Consider the following 23,991-nt stretch of genomic DNA (forward strand, 5'->3'; position numbering starts at 1 on the left):
CAGCAGATTGTTTGGGGAGGGGAGGCCGTGTTCTCAATGTGTTAAATGTGGTGGAATTGGTTGTCACTCTTATTCTGTCCTGGAAACCAACCGGTTGTTTGCATGGTGGGACCTTTCAGATGGAAGGAGATTGGAAATGGTTCGTCATCTGAAGACCCCTAGCGAGAAGCCAGCCTTTCACCAGACACCGTAGTGTTGCATTTATCACGCCATTTTTGGTGCATTTATCACGCCATTTTTGGTGCATTTATCACGCCATTTGGAAACATTTGAAAAATGTTAAACCCTTTGGACGATAGGTGTCACCCCACTCATGGAACCAGCCGTTTAGTGGACAGCAGCTTACTAATAGCACTGGTGAAAACCTTTTTTTATATTTTAAATGAAATCGCTATCCAGGAGCATAGTTATTTAGATGAACATGTTTATTCATTCTTGAATTAATCTTACTCCAGAAATTACAAAAGATCGCCTTGTTTAGCAACCAGATATCCAATTCTGTTGTTGTCACGGCGACCCCACCCCGTCGGCCTCTTTGCCAGGCCACGCCCCGCGTCAGCGGTCGCCGGCGGTGCTTCAGCGTGTGGAGACGCCAGTGCTCGGCTGTTTTTTTTTTTATTCACAAGTCAGCCAGCTGTGTCCAGCGGTTCCGGAGACAGCCAGATCCCTCCGCTCGCTCTCTCTGCCCTGTCAGTTGGCTGTCACTCCAGTAATGGCTTGAATAATGGGCCGGGCCTCAGCGTGTCTTTTAAGATGAGACTTGGCAGCTAGCGAGTGCTTTGTTAACTTTATTAGCCTGCGTTTTTGAGGGGTGAGAAACGGGAGCGCATATTAGCCAGCTGCCAGGTGAACCTGTGCCCCCACCTCCTCGCGCTCTCCCTCGCTAGCGCTGATCCTTGAATAATAGGCTGGTCCGAGGAGCCCTCCAGACTGGTGCCGTGAGTGTATTCCCAGATCAGACGTGGCAGCTAGAATTCAGAACTTATGTAGACTCAATAAGGACCTGTGGAAGGCTGTTCCCTGGGAATGGCACTGAACTGGACAGCTTCCAGTCGGGCGTTTTTTGTTTTTGTATTGTTGAATAAACATCCCCTGGTGAATCCAGACCTATTCCTCATATGTTACCCAGCAAACTGTGTTTTGGTTATGTAACAGCTGTTATTTCAATCATTTCATTTGAGCATACGCCTACGCTTGCAAATCCACTAATCCATTTAGGACTCTGTTATATTAACATGGGCATCTATATGGTACCCTCTACAACTGTTACTAGTTTCTGTATTGTAGAATAGTAGTGAAGACATCAAAACTATGAAATATCACATATTGAATCATGTAGTAACCAAAAAGGTGTTATTAATGGAAAATACATTAACATTTTAGATTCTTCAGACCAGCCTCCCTTTGCCTTGGTGACAGCTTTGCACAGTCTTGCCGTGCCTCCTTCCCTAGTCTATCTTCTTGCTCATTATTTTGGATTCAGTTTCATATGTACCACTGTTTTGTTTTCATGTTCTACATTGTATTAGTTATTTTCATTACGTTCATTACATTAAGTCCCGTGTCCTCCCTGGGTCCCGTGTCCTCCCTGGGTCCCGTGTCCTCCCTGGGCCCGTGTCCTCCCTGGGTCCCGTGTCCTCCCTGGGTCCCGTGTCCTCCCTGGGTCCCGTGTCCTCCCTGGGTCCCGTGTCCTCCCTGGGTCCCGTGTCCTCCCTGGGCCCCGTGTCCTCCCTGGGCCCCGTGTCCTCCCTGGGCCCGTGTCCTCCCTGGGCCCCGTGTCCTCCCTGGGCCCCGTGTCCTCCCTGGGTCCCGTGTCCTCCCTGGGTCCCGTGTCCTCCCTGGGTCCCGTGTCCTCCCTGGGTCCCGTGTCCTCCCTGGGTCCCGTGTCCTCCCTGGGTCCCGTGTCCTCCCTGGGCCTGTGTCCTCCCTGGGCCCCGTGTCCTCCCTGGGCCCGTGTCCTCCCTGGGCCCGTGTCCTCCCTGGGCCTGTGTCCTCCCTGGGCCTGTGTCCTCCCTGGGCCCCGTGTCCTCCCTGGGCCCCGTGTCCTCCCTGGGCCCGTGTCCTCCCTGGGCCCGTGTCCTCCCTGGGCCCGTGTCCAGCCTCTTAAACTGCCACGTTTCAGAAACAATCAGCCGGATGGCCAGGGATTAACCCCTTGTGAACTAATGGTCAGTTAGAAGGGCAAGAAATGCCTTGTATTATTGACATCTATGGATGCAACTGCTGTCGACAGACCCATTGGTTAGAGCTTCTCAACAGTAACTAAAAGGTTGTTAGATTGAATCCCAGAGCCGGAATGGTGAAACATATTTTTATTTTCCTGTCGTTGTGCAAGTCTGTTAACCCCTAATGCTCCTGTAAATGGCTGTGGATAAGAGCCCCAAAATAACATCACTCCAGATTATTTCCCAGATTAACAACAATGAGCCTTATGAACTGGACTACAAGGACCTGGTCACCTCCGGGAACCTGCACCGTTTTTCCACGTTCTGGTCTTTCTTCCTATTTCTTCCTCTTCTCCTTGAGACCCTCAGTGTGCATCAATCATCTGCCAACTCAACAATAGAAAAGGTTGCACAACATTAAAAATTTACCTTCTTCAGGAACAAATGTCAAAGGGGAAGAAGAGAATGGGCGTCCTCTCTTGACCCAGTTCTCCTCAGACAGTGTGTAAATGTATTCTCCGCCTCAGCACCCTCTGATATATCCAGGGTCCGTAGATAGAATTAATACTGCAGGGTTTTTCCATCTTACCTCGCTTTACTCTCCTGACCCAGATGTTCTCCCTGGGACCCTGCCTATGAAATATAATCTCCTGACCCGGATGTTCTCCCTGGGACCCTGCCTATGAAATATACTCTCCTGACCCAGACGTTCTCCCTGGGACCCTGCCTATGAAATATACGCTCCTGACCCGGACGTTCTCCTTGGGACCCTGCCTATGAAATATACGCTCCTGACCCGGACGTTCTCCTTGGGACCCTGCCTATGAAATATACTCTCCTGACCCGGACGTTCTCCCTGGGACCCTGCCTATGAAATATACTCTCCTGACCTGGACGTTCTCCCTGGGACCCTGCCTATGAAATATACTCTCCTGACCTGGACGTTCTCCCTGGGACCCTGCAGACTCGTGTCTATCTCTGTGTTGGTCATCTCCAGCCAATTCTATAGCTAAAAAAAGAACACAGTTACATTATGAAACAGGTGGTTTGAATTCTGGATGCTGATTGGTTAATAGCACAGAGTTGTTCAACACAATTCCCCCATTTCCCAGGAAAGGCCTGTTAACTTCCACTTGATTTATTAATCCACTGCTCCACATCTTGGAAAACACCTCTCCATGCCAACGATGTAGGATTTAGTTTACAACAGTTTGGATTTGTTTAAAGGCCCTGCTGATTTTCATGAGCGACAAGACTGAGAAAGTAACGGGACTGACAACTTCTCTAACCAAGGCAAGTTCGTTAGTTGTGATTGTTGTTTTATTGAAATAAATCACAGTACAATGTGACTTATTTGACCTGTGCCTCACCACACAGACTGACCTCACCACACAGACTGACCTCACCACACAGACTGACCTCACCACACAGACTGACCTCACCACACAGGCCAACCTCCCTTCATTTCTCGCTTCCTTGATTATCAAACTGAAGTGCTGCTCCTTTTGCCCGGTAGTTCTACAGGCCCATGGAAGTTCAGCATCTGTACTGTGACAGTTTTCCAACAGTTCTCCCTCACTGGTGCTGTCTGAGGAAAGCGCTGACTGTTGGCAGTTCATTCTGAGGGCAGGGTTTGTGCCTGGCTCTACTGTTCCCCCCGCCAGGCTGAATGTGGTGTCCAATGGCTAAAGGAGGTTATTTTCCTCACTCCAGGGTTCCGTATGGCAGAATGCGCCCGTTCCTAGTTCTGACATTTAATTAATTCAGCACACTGCTCACAAAATGAGGTGGAAAAAGAATTGCCCTTCCTGACCTCTTGCCAAATCTATCACCAAATCAGATAAGCAATTTCCCCCTCTGATAATGCCGACACACAAAGAATTTGAAATCAAATCAAACATTGATTAATTCCCTGTCTGTTTGCAGTCACATGGAGCATGATTTGTGAATACCGCCGTGTACAGTCACATGGAGCACGATTTGTGAATACCGCCGTGTGCAGTCACATGGAGCACGATTTGTGAATACCTCAGTGTGCAGTCACATGGAGCACGATTTGTGAATACTTCAGTGTGCAGTCACGTGGCGAACGATTTGTGAATACCTCAGTGTGCAGTCACATGGAGCACGATTTGTGAATACCTCAGTGTGCAGTCACATGGGGCACGATTTGTGAATACCTCAGTGTGCAGTCACATGGAGCACGATTTGTGAATACCTCAGTGTGCAGTCACATGGAGCACGTTTTGTGAATACCTCAGTGTGCAGTCACATGGAGCACGATTTGTGAATACCTCAGTGTGCAGTCACATGTAGCACGATTTGTGAATACCTCAGTGTGCAGTCACATGGAGCACGATCTGTGAATACCTCAGTGTGCAGTCTCATGGAGCACGATTTGTGAATACTTCAGTGTGCAGTCACATGGAGCACGATTTGTGAATACCTCAGTGTGCAGTCACATGGAGCACGATTTGTGAACACCTCAGTGTGCAGTCACATGGAGCACGATTTGTGAATACTTCAGTGTGCAGTCACGTGGCGAACGATTTGTGAATACCTCAGTGTGCAGTCACATGGAGCATGATTTGTGAATACCTCAGTGTGCAGTCACATGGAGCACGATTTGTGAATACCTCAGTGTGCAGTCACATGGAGCACGATTTGTGAATACCTCAGTGTGCAGTCACATGGAGCACGATTTGTGAATACCTCAGTGTGCAGTCACATGGAGCACGATTTGTGAATACTTCAGTGTGCAGTCACATGGAGCACGATTTGTGAATACCTCAGTGTGCAGTCACATGGAGCACGATTTGTGAACACCTCAGTGTGCAGTCACATGGAGCACGATTTGTGAATACTTCAGTGTGCAGTCACGTGGCGAACGATTTGTGAATACCTCAGTGTGCAGTCACATGGAGCACGATTTGTGAATACCTCAGTGTGCAGTCACATGGAGCACGATTTGTGAATACCTCAGTGTGCAGTCACATGGAGCACGATTTGTGAATACCTCAGTGTGCAGTCACATGGAGCACGATTTGTGAATACCTCAGTGTGCAGTCACATGGAGCACGATTTGTGAATACCTCAGTGTGCAGTCACATGGAGCCAATTTTGTGAATACTGCAGTGTGCAGTCACATGGAGCACATTTTGTGAATACTGCAGTGTGCAGTCACATGGAGCACGTTTTGTGAATACTGCAGTGTGCAGTCACATGGAGCACGTTTTGTGAATACTGCAGTGTGCAGTCACATGGAGCACGATTTGTGAATACTGCAGTGTGCAGTCACATGGAGCACGTTATGTGAATACCTCAGTGTGCAGTCACATGGAGCACGATTTGTGAATACCTCAGTGTGCAGTCGCATGGAGCACGATTTGTGAATACCTCAGTGTGCAGTCGCATGGAGCACGATTTGTGAATACCTCAGTGTGCAGTCACATGGAGCATGATTTGTGAATACCTCAGTGTGCAGTCACATGGAGCACGATTTGTGAATACCTCAGTGTGCAGTCACATGGAGCACGTTTTGTGAATACCTCAGTGTGCAGTCACATGGAGCACGATTTGTGAATACCTCAGTGTGCAGTCACATGGAGCACGATTTGTGAATACCTCAGTGTGCAGTCACATGGAGCACGTTTTGTGAATACTGCAGTGTGCAGTCACATGGAGCACATTTTGTGAATACCTCAGTGTGCAGTCACATGGAGCACGATTTGTGAAGCATTGGTGTGAGAATACGGTCACCGGTGGAGCAAACAAACAAAACACCAAACAAACAAAACTCTAGGCATTTTTTATTTTTTTTACAAAAGTTTCCATGTCATTCTTGCTTTAATTATTTGCAAGTTGTTGAACTCATACCTTCATGATAACATTTAGAATGTCTTTATCCTCTTTTGGTGGTGGCTGGGTTAGTGAGAGTGGAAGCAGTTAAACAAGTGTAGGATTATGGGATTAGTTGGGAGGGAGGGTAGAACTAGTGTGAGATGTGGAGGAGGTGTGTAGGAGGAGATAGAGGAGTAGTGTAGGATTAGTAAGAGGGGGAGGTGTTTAGGATTAGTAAAACTGTGGAGTGTTGGATTAGTTAGGAGGGGAGGAGTGTGGGATTACTGGGATGTAGGATTAGTGGGAGAGGAGGGGAAGATTAGTTGGGGGTGGAGTGTGGGATTGGTTGTTGGGGGTGGAGTGTGGGATTGGTTGTTGGGGGTGGAGTGTGGGATTGGTTGTTGGGGGTGGAGTGTGGGATTGGTTGTTGGGGGAGGAGTGTGGGATTGGTTGTTGGGGGAGGAGTGTGGGATTGGTTAGTTGGGGAGGAGTGTGGGATTGGTTAGTGGGGGTGGAGTGTGGGATTGGTTAGTGGGGGAGGAGTGTGGGATTGGTTAGCGGGGGAGGAGTGTGGGATTGGTTAGTGGGGGAGGAGTGGAGGATTACTGAGGGGATGTAGGATTAGTGGAAGAGTGGAAGATTAGTTAGAAGGGGAGGAATGTGAGATTAGTAACAGTCTGAGAGGGGGTGGGATTAGTTAGCAGGGAGGAGTGGAATTGCTGGGGGTTTTAGGACTAGTGAGGAAGGTGTGTAGGTCTAGTGAGGAAGGTGTGTAGGTCTAGTGAGGAAGGTGTGTAGGTCTAGTGAGGAAGTGGAGAAGTCTAGTACTCATTAAAGGGGAGGGGTTTCATTTAGTTTGTTATTGTGAACATGGTAAGTGTTTTCATTAACTCTGGAAATGCCCAAACAGACCAGGTGAGACAACACCACCCGTTGTGACATCTGGGTTGCTTTACCCTCCACCCTTCCTTTGCCTTGCAGCAGGTCTCCATGACTGTACGCTAGTTGAATTCAAATTACCCACAGTGCAACAGGATCATTGCCTCGGTGCCTGTGGAGGCAACGATAGACAAGCTGGAGGAGATGAGAGGCGAGTGGAGTTAATTAGAGACAGCAGTGAGACGAGAGGGAGACTGAAAGGAGAGACGGTAGCTCAGCTAAGCGAGGGTGAGCAATGGAAAGGAGAGACACAAGAGGAGAGTGATGGACTGATGAGACTAAAGCTGATTCAGAGTGAGAGTGTCGCCTGACATTACAGGCTGGTCTGGGAAACGACAACCTCACCTGCTAGACACACACAAACAATGCTAGATAATTTTACATTGCACAGCTCTTGAGCACAGAACCGTGAAACACAGAACTTTAGAACACTTAATATGATGTTGAACTTCAGCAATTTAAAAGTAATAATCAAATATATTTTCTAGGCATTTTATGCCTCATTGTGGTGAAAAATGTAGCGTTTGCTGGAGAGCTGTTGGTCGGATTTCAACCCTTTACTGCAGCAGTACATGTGTACCGTGGGCTGCAGTTTAGATTCCTGGGACACCCTGCGCCACTAAAAATAATCCTGCTCGCAGATTAGCCTTGGGGTCTTGGCCGGCACCGTTCCGGTTTGGAGGGGATATTAATCGAATATGGTCGCCTCGCTTCAGGAAGTCCTGATGGCGGCTTGGGCACCTGTGAGCTTAGTCATGGTGGTTAGGCGGGCCGTGCGTGATAAGAAGCAGAGCAGTGTAGGACGTGCTTCAGTTGAGACGTATCTCAACATCGACTGTCCCGTGTGCGCTGGGAGATGATATGGTGAATCCTGGCCTTGATGATGTTGATGATGATGACGACGACGACGACGACAACGACGAAGAAGAACTGAACATGAGAAGTTCTATGTTTAATATCTATGTTTTGTCATCGGCAGGTTAAAGATTGAGGAGCTGGAGGCCGAGAGACAACGTCTGGAAGAGCAGAACAATGTTCTAGAACTGAGGCTGGAAAGACATGACCTGGAGGTACACAACTTTGCGTGTGCGTGCGTGCGTGCATGTCTTATTATCAGTCTCCACTGTACACTCCAGGTGTCAGTGTTATCTGTCTGTCTCCTGTCAGGCCTTTAAGATACTAACAGATAATGAAGCAGTCAGTTGATGCAGCCCTGGTTCAAACGCAGCAATATTCCCACACCCAACAAAAGAAAAAAAGTGTAACTTTCTCCTCGGAGGAGCGGGGATAGAATGCTGTCTGAACTAATTCAGCGCCTTGTCTGACTTCTGATCGTCTGGCGGCTCCTGCTACTCTTTCGCTCGGGTTCAGTTGATGCAGGAATCTCTTTCAGGCGCCATTCTTACACCATACATATTAATACATGTTAATATATGTTGATATATGTTAATTGCATGCAAATAAAGGTTGCTTTGCTCAAATTTGCAGGTTGAGTAGAGAGGACTAGAGGCAAGGAGCTCTATTACTGGGGAAACGTGCGTGGACTATTGACAGTTTAAACGTAGATTTGAACTGGTATTCCATCGACTAATGACAGTGGACGCTATCTAATTATTTCAGAGAGGCCCATCCCTCTCTACCAAGGAACGGCGTGGTTCCTGATTCAGGGGCACTTATGTAATCCGAAGACAAGTGACGTTAATCAAGACCTTAGACTAATCACAGCTTCACTTTCAAACACGAGCTTCAGTGCTGCGTTGCCTTTGGAAATCATCTCACTCTGCCATTTAGGTGCAGTGAACTCTGTGGTTTAGCATTGAACAGGAGTGATGACAAATGTATTGGCTCCTGCAGAGGAGAACGAAGAGACAGAGAGGGGCCTACAGGGAGACTTGCTGAGACAGAGTGGCCAGGGCAAAAGAGACAGAATACTCTCTAAGCTACTGTAGAGACAGACAGTTTAAAGTTCTGAATACTGTCTAAGCTACTGTAGAGACAGAAAGTTTAAAGTTCTGAATACTCTCTAAGCTACTGTAGAGACAGACAGTTTAAAGTTCTGAATACTCTCTAAACTATTGTAGTGACAGACAGTTTAAAGTTCTGAATACTCTCTAAGCTACTGTAGAGACAGACAGTTTAAAGTTCTGAATACTCTCTAAGCTACTGTAGAGACAGACAGTTTAAAGTTCTGAATACTCTCTTAGCTACTGTAGAGACAGACAGTTTAAAGTTCTGAATACTCTCTTAGCTACTGTAGAGACAGACAGTTTAAAGTTCTGAATACTCTCTAAGCTACTGTAGAGACAGACAGTTTAAACTTCTGAATACTCTCTAAGCTACTGTAGAGACAGACAGTTTAAAGTTCTGAATACTGTCTAAGCTACTGTAGCTGAGGAGAACAAAGGGCTGAGATCTTTCATCCGTCACTCTCATCCCCTCTCCTTTGACTGCGGAAGATCTGCCTTCAAATAGGTTCTAGCTGGCTGGCTATAGCTCCTATAAAATACCACCCCCCCCTCCCCCTCCACAACCACACACAGACACATTCTTTTCCCTCCAGTCTCTTCAGGTCTCTAAACCACCTCCATATTTAAACCTGATCCCCTTTCCTTTTACATTGGCTGATGGGCTTGTGGCATGTGTGTGGTGTCCCCCTGGACTGGGCTCCTCTTCATCTCACGGGAGTCATGTGCTTTCGTTGAGTCCGCCACCGACGCGTGTGTTCCAGTGGCTGGCTGGTGGGTCTTCATGCTTGACCGCCGTTCACTTACTTGGCAATTGGTTTGCGCGTGTCTTTGTGTGAGAGAAGAGTGGAGTTTTCAGAGCGGTCAGACAGGGGGGATTTTAAAGAGTCTATTACAGTAGTGTGTTTAAAGGCTATAACTGAGACAATGAGAAGCCCGTGACGGATCAGCTGTCAGTAACTAACTGATTTCACAGGCCGCCTTTGAGCTTAGCTACTGCTTTCACTGCCCTCGGTTTCTCAAGTTCTCCAGCGTTCTGCCGTGCCTGTGGTTCTAGAATGCGGAAGGTTCTAGGATGTCTTATAAAGGTAAATATTTGTCCTTTAGTTAGAGTGAACAGAAAGTTTATGCTTTCTCTTAGATCTAAATGGAATCAGTCCCTGTGCTGTCTCAGCCCTGCTGATCCCAAAAGCCACACAGAGATTAGATTTCCTTTTCCACAGCCATGATGAGACAGCCACCACCATTCAGAGGCCTGGATTAGACGGTTGGTTTGGAGTCCAGATACATATTTAGAAGACCTTCACATTGTCTGACGTGCAAGCAGTGAAGGGCAGTGCCAAGCTTTTCCTTTCACTTATTTCACACGCGTGCACGCGCACACACACACAAACACGCTGCACATTACCGTGCGATCTGGTCTAACTGTTAGATCATTCTAGCCTTGAGACGCTTTTCAACCGTTGCTCAGAGCTCTCATTAGGAGAGAAGGATTAAGGTGTTCCACTCAAGTTATTATCCTATTAGTGATTGTTATTAATTACACTTTGTTTTCCTCTCCACTTTAAATTGATTTTTGGGGGAGAATACACACACAGACACACACACACAAACACCCTTGTGGGAACCTATGCTTAAACCCAAACCTAATGCTATCCTAACCTCAATATCCTAACCTTTGTACCTGAACGTAACCTAATCCTAATGTCTAACGCATCAATGAAAACAAACCTGTAATCACTAGGCTTAAAACTAACCCCAGTAGTAACGCTATGCCCAGTTTTACACTTTTCGTCCTGATAAACCCAGCCTGTGAACTGGAGATTTGACTTTGGGTCACACGTGCTCTTGGACCTGGGTCACATGCGGTCAGGGGCGCGTGCCATATTCCGCATTTTTATGCGTCGACCGTTTCTGGGTTCTTACTTGACCGTCGATGACGGATTTCCGGCTGCTCCGACAATTCCACACACGATCACACCCATCCTGAAAAGCTGTGCGTGCGTGCGTGCGTGAGTGCATGTGTGTGCGGATGAGAATCCTGTGTTTTTATTGGCTTCCTATGAATAAGTTATATTTACCCAGAGGCACTTACATCTCCTCCACACCCCACTGCACCGGAATGTGCTAGAATATTTGTTTTCCCGTCATGTGTGCGGGGCTGTGTGCGAGGTAGTCCTGCGTCTACGCGGTCATATTGTGTTTGTAACGTTCAACCGCAGTGTTTTGTGTCACACGTGTGTATTACTGCTACGAGTTAGACTGCAGCCGTCCATTTGTCCCATTAGAAGTCCCCATGTAAACGTGTTTTTCTGTAGTTTGTGGGGCAAAAAAACGTCAAGCGATAAGTGTGTTCGATACGGTTGTTGTCAGTAATTTTCCCGATTGTCACCCCTCGAGTGTCCTGTGAATGAGCTGAATACTCATTAGTAAGAGACACTCTGACAGAAAGAGATTTAGAGAGGAAAAATTATCCTTTCCCTTTTATTTCTTTCTTTCTCTCTTTTCTCTTTTCCTTTAATTAAAGAGCAATTAACTCGCCGATTCCATCTGGGCTTCTCTGCTCCTCATTAAGAAAAACAGGATTTGTGTCTTGGGGGTTTAGTTAAATTGCAAACTCACACCAAATTCTTACACTGCTATATTGTTCTCTGTGTGCAGTGCTGTGAAAAGCATTTCCCCTATTTCTCTTTCTCATATGTTCCACATTAATTTAGGTTGAATGATATCAGATCGTCAACCGAAACCTAATATTAGATAAAAGGGACCCTGAGCATGAAAGGGACCCTTAGCATGAAAGGGACCCTGAGCATACAAACTTCAACACTCAATGCAAATGTCATTCATAAATTAAAGCCTTAGAGTCCCCGCACCTCCAATGGGCACAAGGAGCCATCTAAGAGTTGCCACAGTCTGAATCTGCGTTACACTGAACACAATCGCTCTAAAATATTTAATCTCGGCTGAGATAACACTACAAAAAGGTAAAGGTAACATTTGGTTCCCTTGTTTAAAGATCCGTGAAGGCCTGTATATGCACAGTAAGGTTATTTCTTGTGTATATTATGCCAAAATGTTTTTGAATCCCTGCAATTGAGACGTTTTCCTTTGCCGAGAGGATCCCTTCACCTGACAGGTGTGGCGTATCAAGGAACCGATTAAACGGCGTAATCCGTGCACAGATTGTGCTTGTCCTGGGTTAGGTTTTTGTCATGCAGAAATCCACCAGGGATTAATAAAGTTAAATTCAATATCCAGTCCAATTTAGAGCTAGTTGAGTAAAAGATGTACAGGTGCTGGTCATAAAATTAGAATATCATCAAAAAGTTTATTTATTTCAGTAATTCCATTCAAAAAGTTAAACTTGTGTATTATATTCATTCATTACACACAGACTGATATATTTCAAATGTTTATTTATTTTAATTGTGATGATTATAACTGACAACTAATGAAAATCCCAAATTCAGTATCTCTGAAAATTAGAATATTACTTAAAAAGGATTTTTAGAATTGTTGGCCAACTGAAAAGTATGAACATGAAAAGTATGAGCATGTACAGCACTCAATACTTAGTTGGGGCTCCTTTTGCCTGAATTACTGCAGCAATGCGGCGTGGCATGGAGTCGATCAGTCTGTGGCACTGCTCAGGTGTTATGAGAGCCCAGGATGCTCTTATAGTGGCCTTCAGCTCTTTTGCATTGTTGGGTCTGGTGTATCGCATCTTTCTCTATACGATACCCCATAGATGTTCTGTAGGGTTAAGGTCAGGCGAGTTTGCTGGCCAATTAAGAACAGGGATACCATGGTCCTTAAACTAGGTACTGGTAGCTTTGGCACTGTGTGCAGGGGCCAAGTCCTGTTGGAAAATGAAATCTGCATCTCCATAAAGTTGGTCAGCAGCAGGAAGCATGAAGTGCTCTAAAACTTCCTGGTAGATGGCTGCGTTGACCTTGGACCTCAGAAAACACAGTGGACCAACACCAGCAGATGACATGGCACCCAAACCATCACTGACTGTGGAAACTTCACACTGGACTTCAAGCAACGTGGATTCTGTGCCTCTCCTCTCTTCTTCCAGACTCTGGGACCTTGATTTCATCAGAGAACATAACTCAGCAGCAGTCCAGTCCTTTTTGTCTTTAGCCCAGGCGAGACGCTTCTGACGCTGTGTCTTGTTCAAGAGTGGCTTGACACAATGAATACGACAGCTGAAACCCATGTCTTGCATACGTCTGTGTGTGGTGGTTCTTGAAGCACTGAGTCCAGCTGCAGTCTTCTCTTTGTGAATCTCCCCCACATTTTTGAATGGATTTTGTTTCACAATCCTCTCCAGGGTACGGTTATCCCTATTGCTTGTACACTTTTTTCAACCACATCTTTTCCTTCCCTTCGCCTCTCTATTAATGTGCTTGGACACAGAGCTCTGTGAACAGCCAGCCTCTTTAGCTATGACCTTTTGTGTCTTGCCCTCCATGTGCAAGGTGTCACTGGTCGTCTTTTGGACATGCCAAGTCAGCAGTCTTCCCCATGATTGTGTAGCCTACAGAACTAGACTGAGAGACCATTTAAAGGCCTTTGCAGGTGTTTTGGTTTAATTAGCTGATTAGAGTGTGGCACCAGGTGTCTTCAATATTGAACCTTTTCACAATATTCAAATTTTCAGAGATACTGAATTTGGGCTTTTCATTAGTTGTCTGTTATAATCATCAAAATTAAAAGAAATAAACACTTGAAATATATCAGTCTGTGTGGAATGAATGTAAACATTATACAAGTTTCACTTTATGAATGGATTTATTGAAATAAATCAACTTTTTGATGATATTCTGGTTTTATGACCAGCACCTGTATATGTATATATAATGATTTTAGACCAACATTTTTGACTCAACACCGATGTTTAGGTAGCTTTGTTAGTGCAGTCTTCTATTTGTCATGTTTATTATTCAGTCTCCCTTGTAAGCCAGATAATTACCAGTCACAAACACCACAATGCACATTGTCCTTTTAAACCAGATAATGGGCACGTTTACTACTCCTGGGGCCCTTTTTTACACACCACGTTGACGCGCGCACATACACACACACACACACACACACACACACTCAGACACACACACACACACACACACTCAGACAGGCGCCACAATACAAGTCTGCCTTGTAAAACTAGATAATGGCCACGTTTTACTATCAGTGGGGCAAATTATCACACTTCTACACTCAGTAACTCAAACATGCTGATAAAGTCACACACCCACCCATGAAGACACATAAAACACACACGCCGATAAAGACAAACACACACACCCATGAAGACACATAAAACACACACGCCGATAAAGACACACACACCCACCCATGAAGACACATAAAACACACACGCCGATAAAGACACACACACACACACCCATGAAGACACAAAAATAAACATGTCAATAAAGATACACACACACAAACACACACCCACGAAGACACAAAAATAAACATGTCGATAAACAGGCCCTCACATAGCCCTGTCTTATTATGGGGTTGAAGATCTGACATGAAGAAATTGACAGCCTTTTTACTAAAAGGTGTGTGTGCGCGTGTGTACGTACATGTGAATGTGCTCAGACCTCATTATTTAGAGATTCACTGAAGAGAATTTAGGCCCTACCAGCCGCTTCTTTCATCCTTTCATCTCTCTTTTCCTTCGCAGAAACAATTAACTCATCGATCCCACCTCATTAAGAACAAAACGAGATTCATGTCTTCAGGATATAGTTTAATTTCCGGGCAACTTAATTTATCTCAACTTCGGTCTCCAGCAGTGAAGTCATTAGTGTTGGTCCGTTACTGGATAATCAATAACTATCAAAGCCATTGACAACATTTCAGGATGCCATTTTGCCTAAATCAGTTTTCATCTTGTAAGCTATTTTATTATTTGTATATTTTTTATTGGTCTGCTCAAACTCTGTACAACATCTCTACTGTAGTTGGAAGACAATGTGTTCTGTCTCTCTGTTTCTCTGTCTCACTGTCTGTCTCTCTGTTTCTCTGTCTCACTGTCTGTCTCTCTGTTTCTCTGTCTCACTGTCTGTTTTTCTGTCTTACTGTCTGTTTCTCTGTCTCACTGTCTGTCTCTCTGTTTCTCTGTCTCACTGTCTGTCTCTCTGTTTCTCTGTCTCACTGTCTGTTTCTCTGTCTCACTGTCTGTTTCTCTGTCTTACTGTCTGTCTCTCTGGTTCTCTGTCTCACTGTCTGTCTCTCTGTTTCTCTGTCTCACTGTCTGTCTCTCTGTTTCTCTGTCTCACTGTCTGTTTCTCTGTCTCACTGTCTGTCTCTCTCATTCTGTCTCACTGTCGGTCTCATTCTGTCTCACTGTGGGTCTCTCTCACGTTCTGTCTCACTGTGGGTCTCTCTCACGTTCTGTCTCACTGTGGGTCTCTCTCACGTTCTGTCTCACTGTGGGTCTCTCACGTTCTGTCTCACTGTGGGTCTCTCACGTTCTGTCTCTCACGTTCTGTCTCTCACGTTCTGTCTCTCACGTTCTGTCTCACTGTGGGTCTCTCTCTCGTTCTGTCTTACTGTGGGTCTCTCTCTCTCTCTCTCGTTCTGTCTCTGTGTTTTTCTTTCTGTCTCCCTCTGTGTTTGTAGTGTAGCCGAGACAGGTCTAATAGTTGGTGACTAAACAGGAGGTTTTAAATATTTTAGATGTTGATGATTCACCCTCTTTACGTAGCCTGTCTTCTCCTACTGCAACCCCTTTCTCTCCATCATTATTCGGCCAGGCTTGGGTTAGAGACGTGTCTATCTCTTTCTCTCCATCATTATTCGGCCAGGCTTGGGTTAGAGACGTGTCTGTCTCTTTCTCTCTGTAATAATTCGACCAGGCTTGGGTTAGAGACGTGTCTGTCTCTTTCTCTCTGTAATAATTCGACCAGGCTTGGGTTAGAGACGTGTCTGTCTCTTTCTCTCTGTAATAATTCGACCAGGCTTGGGTTAGAGACGTGTCTGTCTCTTTCTCTCTGTAATTATTCGACCAGGCTTGAGTTAGAGACGTGTCTGTCTCTTTCTCTCTGTAATTATTCGGCCAGGCTTGGGTTAGAGTCATTATTCGTGTTTATATTATTATGTGTGTGTGTGTTTATATGTGTATGTATGTGTGTGTGTGTTTATGTATGTGTGTGGGTTTATGTATGTGTGTGGGTTTATGTATGTGTGTGTGTTTATACGTGTGTGTGTGTGTTTATATATGTGTGTGTTTGTGTGGTTGCGTGTGTCAGGTACATGTGAGCACCTACTGGCTTTTTTAACTAAGTCTCTGTCCTGGTTTGAATCTTGGTGAACTAGTAACTTGACAAACTCCGTTTAGAAATGAAACAGATTTGTTTGGGATGGTGTAGGATGTATATTGATGGTGTAGAATGTAAAACACCTGGAATTGAAATCCACTGAACTCCTAAAGTATATAGACAGTGAAATGTCATGTTTTTGGAGATTTGTATGTCTGCACTTTGAAACAATTATACAGGGTGACTGTGATGATTACAGTGTTAAAGTGCAGTGATTTAACGGGGTGACTGTGATGATTACAGTGTTAAAGTGCAGTGACTTAACGGGGTGACTGTGATGATTACAGTGTTAAAGTGCAGTGACTTAACGGGGTGACTGTGATGATTACAGTGTTAAAGTGCAGTGTCAGTTTTAGTTTTTGAAGGGTCATGGGTGTCAGACAGATTAACATTATGTACAATAAATACATTTGCCTGGGCAAAAATGAGTACACGGTGTGAAAACTAATCAGTAACTACACAGAGGATTTTCCCTAAACCTGACCCTAACACCACAAACCCAACATTAACCCTAAATCCTAATCCTTACCCCTACTGCCTTTTTTTAGCCCCAAGCCAAACACCAACCACATCAACGTTTTTGAGGACCGGCCAGATGTCCTCCCAAAGGGACCCCTCCTCTCTAACAATGGGGTACATACTATTTCATAGGGAAATTGAGGAGCGCCTGGAGAGACTGGATTCAGCTTTTAGATGTTACCAAGGAGACGCAGTCCATCCAAACCCCTTCACCTTTTGTAGATTGGTTGAAAAGCGCAGCAAAGCACTTTGTCCAAAGAATCTCTAACCACTACCATTAAGTAAAAAGAAAATGCTGGCTGACTGGCTGGCTGGCTGGCTGGTTTGGCCCCCTGGCTGTCTACTTTCAAAAGTCAAAACACCCATTGACAACTTCTCTACTTGATTTTCCTTTTCTTTGTCCTTCTATGTTTTCCTGGGTAGAAGTGCCCTCTCATTCTCCTTCCACTCGTGTGTTTGGGACTGCATCGCTCCGGGCCAAATAAAATCTAATTTGGCCATTAATCACAGAGAGAAATGGAGGCATTAGTGTGTGTTTGTGTGTGTGTGTGTGTGTGTGAGATAGTATTACACTATGATAGACTCCTTAAGTTAGTCTTACCACTGAGAGTCGACCGTGGGATGAGGCGAAAGGGATGAGGACAGGAGAGAGGGTGGAGAAAATGGGGTGAACATGTGCAGGTGGAGAAGGTGTAGGACCCTACAGAGTCCCATACAGTGGGGAGAACAAGTATTTGATACACTGCCGATTTTGCAGGTTTTCCTACTTACAAAGTAATGTAGAGGTCTCAAATTTGTATCATAGGTACACTTCAACTGTGAGAGACGGAATCTAAAACAAATATTCAGAAAAACACATTGTATGATTTTTATTTTGTATGACACATTAAATAATTTATTTGCATTTTATTGCATGACATGAGCATTTGATCACCTACCAACCAGTAAGAATTCCGTCTCTCACAGACCTGTTAGTTTTTCTTTAAGAAGCCCTCCTGTTCTCCACTCATTACCTGTATTAACTGCACCTGTTTGAACTTGTTATCTGTATTAAAGACACCTGTCCACACACTCAAGATCTCACCTCGTGGGGCATCAATGATCATGAGGAAGGTGAGGAATCAGCCCAGAACTACACGGCAGGACCTGGTCAATGACTTGAAGAGTGCTGGGACCACAGCCACAAAGGAAACCATTAGTAACACACTACGCCGTCACAGATTAAAATCCTGCAGCGCACGCAAGGTCCCCCTGCTCAAGCCAGCGCATGTCCTGGCCCATCTGAAGTTTGCCAATGACCATCTGGATGATCCAGAGGAGGAATGAGACAAAAATAGAGCTTTTTGGTCTAAACTCCACTCGCTGTGTTTGGAGGAAAAAGAAGGATGAGTACAACCCCAAGAACACCATCCCAACCGTGAAGCATGGTGGTGGAAACATCATTCTTTATGGATGCTTTTCTGCAAAGGGGACAGGACGACTGCACCGTATTGAGGGGTGGATGGATGGGGCCATGTATTGCGAGATCTTGGCCAACAACCTCCTTCCCTCAGTAAGAGCATTGAAGATGGGTCGTGGCTGGGTCTTCCAGCATGACAACGACCCGAAACACACAGCCAGGGTAACTAAGGAGTGGCTCCATAAGAAGCATCTCAAGGTCCTGGAGTGGCCTAGCCAATCTCCAATAGAAAATCTTTGGAGTGAGCTGAGAGTCCATATTGCCCAGCGACAGCCCCGAAACCTGAAGGATCTGTAGAAGGTCTGTATGGAGGAGTGGGCCAAAATCCCTGCTGCAGTGTGTGCAAACCTGGTCAAGAACTACAGGAAACGTATGATCTCTGTAATTGCAAACAAAGGTTCCTGTACCAAATATTAAGTTCTGCTTTTCTGATTTATCAAATACTTATGTCATGCAATGAAATGCAAATGAATTACTTAAAAATCATACAATGTGATCTTCTGGATTTTTGTGATAAATCATACAATGTGATAAAAATTACAGACCTCTACATGCTTTGTAAGTGGGAAAATCGGCAGTGTATCAAATACTTGTTCTCTCCATTGTATGTCTGGCTACTAAACATGAAACAGCTGTCATCCCAGCACGCAGGGAAATGTGCTGGGAAATTACAGGAAGTAAAACCTAATTTACAAATATATGGTGAAGAATGAACAAAAATGCCACATGGCCCTGAAATGAGAATGCAAAGATACATAGATACGGGGTTCATTCGTGACCAATGAGGAGACGCAAGGCTGGCCAGCCTCAGCGGAGAAGGAGTTTGACCGCTGCGCGCCAGGGAGGTACACCCATACAGGCACGTCCTCCTCCATCGCAAATAGTATACTTCAGCAAGAGTCATTCTATTAAGAAACCACTCCATTCATTCCACATTGGAAACCATTAAACCCCGAGTGAAACATTTTAAAGTGCTAACGGGCGAAGGAGGATTGGGTGCGTTTGGCCGCAGTGGCCCGAGGGATGCTGGGTAACTACATTTGTGTCGGCGAGCGCTAACGCTCGGCTGTTAATGTTGAATTATAATGTTGTTGTTATCACTGTGGTTGCTGTTAGTCACTCGGCTAATGGTTGTGAATAGTGCTTTAATACAACCGTGCTGATGGACGCGGCGCTGACGTTGGGGACGCTGTTAGTATTTAAAGAGCGCTGTGGCGGAGGGGGGGGGTGGTGCTGGAGGGGCGTCGGGGAGATGAAGAGAATATATATTGAGACCACTTTAAGCTCTTATATCTGAGAGTGGACTTAAAAGCGTGGCGGTACTTCTAACCTCCATTTTGTCATTCAACCGTGCTTCGATGACTCAGACGTGTTTTAGAACCCGGCGCCCCGCGCCGCTCGCCTTTGATATCGGACGGAGATACTTTCCGCCGAGGCTCAGCCGTGCTGACGTAGAACGGCTTAAAGCAGCGGGCGGCGGTGAAATCTGGCGGTGTCTCTCGCGGTGTATTACCGCCGCCTGCTAATCAAGCACGCACAGTTGACTGGACGATAATGGCAGGTTTATATGCTGGTCAAAAGAAATGTTCGTGTTGCAGAATGAACTCTGACCCCCCCCCCCCCCCCCCCCCCCCCCCGCCCTCGCCCTGCCCCCCCTCCCAGGGGGACTATGACCCAGTGAAAACCAAAGTGCTCCACTTGGGCCAGAACCCCACCAGCATGGCCAAGAAGCAGCGCCTGGAGGAGGTGGAGGCTCTGAGGGAGGAGGTGCAGTGTCTGAGAGAACACCTCCGTTCCCTGCAGACAGGGGGCGCCGTGCCCGCCGCTGTGGGGGACCTCGGTGTTACCGTCAACCTGCCGCCGTCACAGGAGATCCTGGGTAAGAGAGAAGTACACACACACACACACACACACACACACACACACACACACACACACACACACACACACACACACACACACACACACACACACACACACGAGTATGAACTATTTCCCTGTTCTCTCACTGCGTGTCACAAACAAATACTCTCTCACACATTAACACACACACACACACACACACACACACACACACACACACACACACACACACACACACACACACACACGAGTATGAACTATTTCCCTGTTCTCTCACTGCGTGTCACAAACAAATACTCTCTCACACATTAACACACACACACACACACACACACACACTGGTGGAGACTGGCTGTTCTCTCATTAGGGTTAAGAAAGCATATAATTGTTTAACTGACAGTCTCTCTCAAAGCAAACTTTTAAATTAAATTAATTTTATACAAATTTGAATGATGTAGAGAATAAACGGGAATATTCTCTGCTTTAATAGGAGTATTTACTGACTGGAGAGACGGTCATTCTCTACTATAATAGGATAATTTACTGACTGGAGAGATGGTCATTCTCTACTATAATAGGAGGATTTACTGACTGGAGAGATGGTCATTCTCTACTTCAACAGGAGTATTTACTGACTGGAGAGATGGTCATTCTCTACTATAATAGGAGGATTTACTGACTGGAGAGATGGTCATTCTCTACTTCAAAAGGAGTATTTACTGACTGGAGAGACAGTCATTCTCTACTATAATAGGAGAATTTACTGACTGGAGAGATGGTCATTCTCTACTATAATAGGAGAATTTACTGACTGGAGAGACAGTCATTCTCTACTATAATAGGATAATTTACTGACTGGAGAGACAGTCATTCTCTACTATAATAGGATAATTTACTGACTGGAGAGATGGTCATTCTCTACTATAATAGGAGGATTTACTGACTGGAGAGAGATGGTCATTCTCTACTTCAACAGGAGTATTTACTGACTGGAGAGATGGTCATTCTCTACTATAATAGGAGGATTTACTGACTGGAGAGATGGTCATTCTCTACTTCAACAGGAGTATTTACTGACTGGAGAGATGGTCATTCTCTACTATAATAGGAGGATTTACTGACTGGAGAGATGGTCATTCTCTACTTCAACAGGAGTATTTACTGACTGGAGAGATGGTCATTCTCTACTATAATAGGAGGATTTACTGACTGGAGAGATGGTCATTCTCTACTTCAACAGGAGTATTTACTGACTGGAGAGACAGTCATTCTCTACTATAATAGGAGAATTTACTGACTGGAGAGATGGTCATTCTCTACTATAATAGGAGAATTTACTGACTGGAGAGACAGTCATTCTCTACTATAATAGGATAATTTACTGACTGGAGAGACAGTCATTCTCTACTATAATAGGATAATTTACTGACTGGAGAGATGGTCATTCTCTACTATAATAGGAGGATTTACTGACTGGAGAGATGGTCATTCTCTACTTCAACAGGAGTATTTACTGACTGGAGAGATGGTCATTCTCTACTATAATAGGAGGATTTACTGACTGGAGAGATGGTCATTCTCTACTTCAACAGGAGTATTTACTGACTGGAGAGATGGTCATTCTCTACTATAATAGGAGGATTTACTGACTGGAGAGATGGTCATTCTCTTCTTCAACAGGAGTATTTACTGACTGGAGAGACAGTCATTCTCTACTATAATAGGAGAATTTACTGACTGGAGAGATGGTCATTCTCTACTATAATAGGAGAATTTACTGACTGGAGAGACAGTCATTCTCTACTATAATAGGATAATTTACTGACTGGAGAGACAGTCATTCTCTACTATAATAGGAGAATTTACTGACTGGAGAGATGGTCATTCTCTACTATAATAGGATAATTTACTGACTGGAGAGACAGTCATTCTCTACTATAATAGGATAATTTACTGACTGGAGAGACAGTCATTCTCTACTATAATAGGATAATTTACTGACTGGAGAGATGGTCATTCTCTACTATAATAGGAGGATTTACTGACTGGAGAGATGGTCATTCTCTACTTCAACAGGAGTATTTACTGACTGGAGAGATGGTCATTCTCTACTATAATAGGAGGATTTACTGACTGGAGAGATGGTCATTCTCTACTTCAACAGGAGTATTTACTGACTGGAGAGATAGTCATTCTCTACTATAATAGGAGGATTTACTGACTGGAGAGATGGTCATTCTCTACTTCAACAGGAGTATTTACTGACTGGAGAGACAGTCATTCTCTACTATAATAGGAGAATTTACTGACTGGAGAGATGGTCATTCTCTACTATAATAGGAGAATTTACTGACTGGAGAGACAGTCATTCTCTACTATAATAGGATAATTTACTGACTGGAGAGACAGTCATTCTCTACTATAATAGGATAATTTACTGACTGGAGAGATGGTCATTCTCTACTATAATAGGAGGATTTACTGACTGGAGAGAGATGGTCATTCTCTACTTCAACAGGAGTATTTACTGACTGGAGAGATGGTCATTCTCTACTATAATAGGAGGATTTACTGACTGGAGAGATGGTCATTCTCTACTTCAACAGGAGTATTTACTGACTGGAGAGACAATTTACTGACTGGAGAGACGCAGTCATTCTCTACTATAATAGGAGAATTTACTGACTGGAGAGAGACAGTCATTCTCTACTATAATAGTAGAATTTACTGACTGGAGAGAGAGTCATTCTCTACTTCAACAGGAGTATTTACTGACTGGAGAGAGAGTTCTTGAGATGGGGTGAAGTGGGACTGGGGGGGGACTGTTAGGCTGGGGTGGGGTGAGGGGGGAGTGAGTCTGGGAAGCAATAGTGAGTCTGGGGGTGAGAAAGTGAGGCTGGGGGTGAGAAAGTGAGGCTGGGGGTGGGAAAGTGAGGCTGGGGGGTGGGAAAGTGAGGCTGGGGGGTGGGAAAGTGAGGCTGGGGGTGGGAAAGAGAGGCTTGGGGGTGGGAAAGTGAGATGGTGAGAGAGGATTAAGTGGATAACTGACAGAGGTGTAGAGCGAGAGAGATGATAAACAAGTAGGTGTGATTATCATTCATGTCGAGGTTGAGAAGTATTGCTTTATGAATAAAGCATGCAATTACACACAGTCAACGATCGTGTGTGTGTGTGTGTCCGTCATTGTTGTTATTATGTAATGTTAATTATGGTCATTCAATTTTAATTACTCTTTATTCTTTCACCCCACACACACGCCCATGCTTTAACCAGGATTCCATGGTGCTGTGGAACTTTATAAGACACTTTTAACTAGCCCTGATCTATTGTAGAGGGATCCGGGTTTTATTTGGACCCATGCCCTGTTCTATTGTAGAGAGGTCCGGGTTTTATTTTGAACCTGTCCTGTTCTATTGTAGGGGGATCCAGGTTTTATTTTTAACCTGTCCTGTTCTATTGTAGAGGGGTCCAGGTTTTATTTTGACCCATGCCCCGTTCTGTTGTAGAGGGATCCAGGTTTTATTTTGACCCATGCCCCGTTCTGTTGTAGAGGGATCCAGGTTTTATTTGGATCCATATGTTTCCTATCAAATCAAGTTGTTAAATCATTTGCTATCTCCTCTCTTCTCCACACTTCTCTGTTTCCCTCCTAGCAGCGTAGAAGCTGTCTGTACCCCTGTATGTTCTACCTTAACATTACTGTTCTATGTCATTACAGATCTACGGAAGCAGATTGAGAGTGCAGAACTGAAGAACCAGCGGCTGAAGGAGGTATGAAGTGCAGAGCTTATAGTGTAGTTGGATACTCATTTCTGATTGGCTAGAAGGGTCATTAAAGCCTGCTGGACAGGACAGTTGGATGTTCCTGGGACATCCAATCACCACATTTACATTTAACC

The 23,991-nt window shown here is 45.0% G+C and overlaps 1 protein-coding gene across 1 annotated transcript in view; it reads left to right on the plus strand.

The window, feature by feature from the left end:
• The window catches only part of mad1l1 (mitotic arrest deficient 1 like 1), an 87,139-nt gene that overhangs the window by 33,348 nt on the left and 29,800 nt on the right, over positions 1 to 23,991 (plus strand). The window contains exons 15-17 of the mRNA XM_029122495.2: positions 7,924 to 8,014; positions 19,892 to 20,108; positions 23,811 to 23,863. Of these exons, the coding sequence (XP_028978328.2) occupies positions 7,924 to 8,014; positions 19,892 to 20,108; positions 23,811 to 23,863 (361 nt within the window). The remainder of the gene's footprint in view (positions 1 to 7,923; positions 8,015 to 19,891; positions 20,109 to 23,810; positions 23,864 to 23,991) is intronic.

The sequence above is a fragment of the Esox lucius genome, chromosome 9, assembly GCF_011004845.1.
Source record: "Esox lucius isolate fEsoLuc1 chromosome 9, fEsoLuc1.pri, whole genome shotgun sequence".
NCBI classification, from domain to species: domain Eukaryota; kingdom Metazoa; phylum Chordata; class Actinopteri; order Esociformes; family Esocidae; genus Esox; species Esox lucius.